General features: G+C 43.6%; 1 protein-coding gene across 1 annotated transcript; it reads right to left on the reverse strand.

The window, feature by feature from the left end:
- Positions 1 to 920: 920 nt before the first annotated feature.
- Positions 921 to 2,823, reverse strand: LOC149304894 (alpha-tectorin-like). The gene is made up of 3 exons (XM_089479155.1): positions 2,539 to 2,823; positions 1,023 to 1,596; positions 921 to 934 (listed from the first exon to the last, which is right to left on the reverse strand). Exons 1-3 carry the CDS (start codon positions 2,821 to 2,823, stop codon positions 921 to 923), a joined length of 873 nt encoding a protein of 290 aa, XP_089335281.1.
- Positions 2,824 to 3,391: the final 568 nt, after the last annotated feature.

Here is a 3,391-nt window from a genome sequence, read left to right on the forward strand (position 1 = left end):
TGGCCCTGAATTGAATCGTCCACACAAGTGGCTGGGCAGGCTGTTCCACAGAGCAGGTACTCACTGTTTGGAGGGCACTCCAGGGCTGTGCAAAAACAGAGTGAATTACAATGGTAAATATAACATGGAGCAGACCAGCAACACAGACAACCAGAGGGGGAGCATTCTTGCTACAAAGTTTGTAAGAAATCAGAGACATCCAGATTAGCTCTCTTGGCTCATCTTGCCACAGAACATTCCTGGGGAGGAGGGAGGCAATGGCTACCGAGTGGCAGCTAATAAACTGTATCGGCCCTGCAGAATTACTGTAATCCAGTTTGATACCACTGCCATGCTCAATGCTAAGGAGTTCTGGGATTTGTAATTTTATGATATATTTAGCCTTCTCTCAGAAAGCTCTGGTGCTACCACTACAAATTGCAGGAGTGAGTGGCTGCAGTACAGATATTTAACCACTGGGACTTCATTGAAGACTAAACACTCTTCTTAAGTCCCAGCAGACTGGAGAAGTGCCAGCAGACTGGAGGAGGGCAAACATTGTCCCCATCTTCAAAAAGGGAAAAAAGAGGATCCCAACAATTATCGTCCAGTTAGTCTGACATCTATACCAGGAAAGATTCTCCTGTAGTGGAGTCTCCTTCTTTGGAGGTCTTTAAGCAGAGGCTGGATGGCCATCTGTCGGGGATGCTTTGATTTGGATTTCTTGCATGGCAGAATGGGGTTGGACTGGATGGCCCTTGTGGTCTCTTCCAACTCTACGATTCTATGATTCTATGAAAGAAAGAAATAGCCCATGAGAACAGACCAGGCTCTATGGACAAGAATTGCTGACTCTTGGAGGGGAAGATTCATAAAACCAAACAAGGAGAAGAAAAGGCATGCTGTATCTGGAATGCTGAACTGCATGCTGCAACATTTTGTTACAGGTTCCTCACTGAATTGCACAAAATGAGCACAGTGTCACTTTACATTCTAGCAACAAAACTGCCCCACCCCGTTAGCCAATCCCCTTGTGAACTTACGGCATCCAGCAGCTCTCCTCCATTCACCAATCTGGACTCCCTCTCTCTGGCAGGCATCTGCGTAGGCCTTCAGGGCATCACATAGGGTTGGTCTGTGGCCATCATTGGCACAAACATCAAAGACGCAACTTTCAAAAAAGGAAGTGGGGTTGACCTTGGTATGGCAGGGGGTGAAGGGGCTATTTGAAACTGCGGTTATCAGGCCACAATAGGTCTCCGAGCCATACATTTTGGCCAGATCAGGTTGGCAAGGCTCACAAGGTCCATGGCAATCGTGCCAGCAGTGATCATCTTCTCCCGTCACCTGCCAGCTCTCACCAAAGGCATTGGGATTTGGTGCCAATGTTCCTGCTGGTGTGTTGAAGTCATCTTTAGGGTCCCCATTATTGTTCCCACAAAGGCCAGAGACAAGCCCACTATAAGCACTGTTGATGGTGATACGGAGATGGTGATTCCAGTCATAAGATACCTTGAGCTGAAAGTCAGTGGCAATGATGACAGAGGTGCCACTCTGCGCAAGCCGCAATTTCCCTCCATTCAGGTTGATGGGCAAGGATGTCCGAATCCCATTGACCTGCATTGAAACGGAGGTAGGGGGGAACAATTCCATAGGCAGTTAGAAATGAGTTTTGCTAAGTTTAGATGGAAAACAATTACATTTTTAGCAAGGGTTCTTCCCTGGTTAGAAGGACAGAATTTGGTTAAACTGAATTGCTAGAATCTCACTCTCTCTCCTTCTCTTTTTCTTTGGCATTGGCTATAATATTTCCAGATCTCAGTGTCTTGACCCTCTTCGACAGTCCTCAGGACAAAGAAGACTTCTTGGGGCAAGAGTGCTGCCCTACTTAGTGTTTTTGTTTTATTTTAATTTCAGTAGCACATTCTGTACACTTGTGGCTGATGCTTGGTGCATCATGCTAGAATCTCTTTCTCTTTCACTTTGGTATTGGCCATAAAATTTCCAGTTCTCAATGCCTTGACCTTCTTCTACAGTCCCCATGGAATAGGAGGATTTTCTACAGTCTCGGGGCTAGAATGCTGCATTACTTGGTTTTGGGTTTGTTTTTTAAATTTCAGTAGCATATTCTGGGCAACTGTGGTCAGTGCTTGATGTATCACACTTAATGGCACAACTGCTCCTTGTAATGTCACCCAGCTTTGTTACTTCACAAAGACTAGCTTTCTGTTTCATGATAAGGGGCAGTTCTTAAGTCTCAAGTTTTATTCCTGAAATCTGAAACAGTCCTGAGCTGACAAAGTTAGTTGGACAAAAGATAAAAACAGGCAAAAGGCCCTTAACCAGATCTAAGAGTTTTGTTTTTCAAGGCAGTAAATAAAGCAGAGTCAGAAGCAGAAACAGCCCTGGGCTGTAGGAAGATCTTGTCCAGTGTTAGAGCTTGAGAAATCTCCTTTTTAAAAACAATTCATTGGGCAAAGAATAATAAACCCGATAAAAGTAATTAGTCTTTCATTCACAGCTTGAAACATTTTTTTCAAAAAACCAACCATCACTTACCCTCACAAAGCCAGTCTCAGACCTCAACACTGTGATGAGGAATCCATAAACTTCAATAGACACCTTCCCCACATAAGACACTTTTTGATTCCCTCTGTTTTCATTCTTGGCAAAGATGTGGAAGGACGGGAGATCAATACTATAGCCAGTCGTCTTGGAAAGAGTGTAGGTGCAAGTGCCTTGGAAGTCGAAATTGTGGCCATCAAAAGTGTGGTAGTGGGGATCGCCCCATGCCCAGCAGATCGATTCAGGAAGTGGCACACAATTCGGTTGCCCCTTGATCATCTTGCATTCCATGCCTTTCTGACACAGGACATGATCACAGCTGAGTAGTGGTGCTTCTAAAGATGGTACAAAGAGCGTTAATAATTAGTGGGGAGGGGAATCAACAAAGCTATACAAAATTAATACAGTCTTGAAATTCAGTAAAACCTAACATCGTAGTGAGCCCACTGCCAAGACTGCCTCCAGGGCTGATGGAGGTCTCAGTAAAGTCCCTTCTATAAAGGCCCACCAGGACTTACCTGGAATGGACAATGGTCAGCAGTAGAAGTTTGATTAGAACCAGACAGTGATATGAACTATTTAAAATCAATTAAGTTAGTGTTTTTTAATGAAAACTTACTTAGGTAAAAAATTAATTAAAGCCTCAATACATTTTTCACTTCTCAGCTGGTTCTTTAGCCAAAGTCTAGTTCCCTTTCATGTCTGTAGAACTATTTCTTGCTTTTCCCTAATACGTCAGGGTTAAAGAATTACAATGCATAGGTCACCAGAGTCAAACCACTAAAATGGGAATCTTTCTTGTGGAGTGAGTCGTGTTATGAGTTTTTAAAGTAAATAATAATAATAA

This window comes from Sceloporus occidentalis, unplaced genomic scaffold (genome assembly GCF_023333645.1).
Source record: "Sceloporus occidentalis isolate IW3139 unplaced genomic scaffold, rSceOcc1.0.p SCAF_13, whole genome shotgun sequence".
Classification (NCBI taxonomy): domain Eukaryota; kingdom Metazoa; phylum Chordata; class Lepidosauria; order Squamata; family Phrynosomatidae; genus Sceloporus; species Sceloporus occidentalis.

Bases quoted from the DNA above. Each gene is read 5' to 3' on its own strand.
- LOC149304894 (XM_089479155.1), bottom strand. From the start codon at position 2,823: ATGATCAAGGGGCAACCGAATTGTGTGCCACTTCCTGAATCGATCTGC. The intron at 1,597-2,538 runs GTAAGTGATGGT...GTTTCAATGCAG, and splicing joins CTGAGACTGGCTTTGTGAGG to GTCAATGGGATTCGGACATC.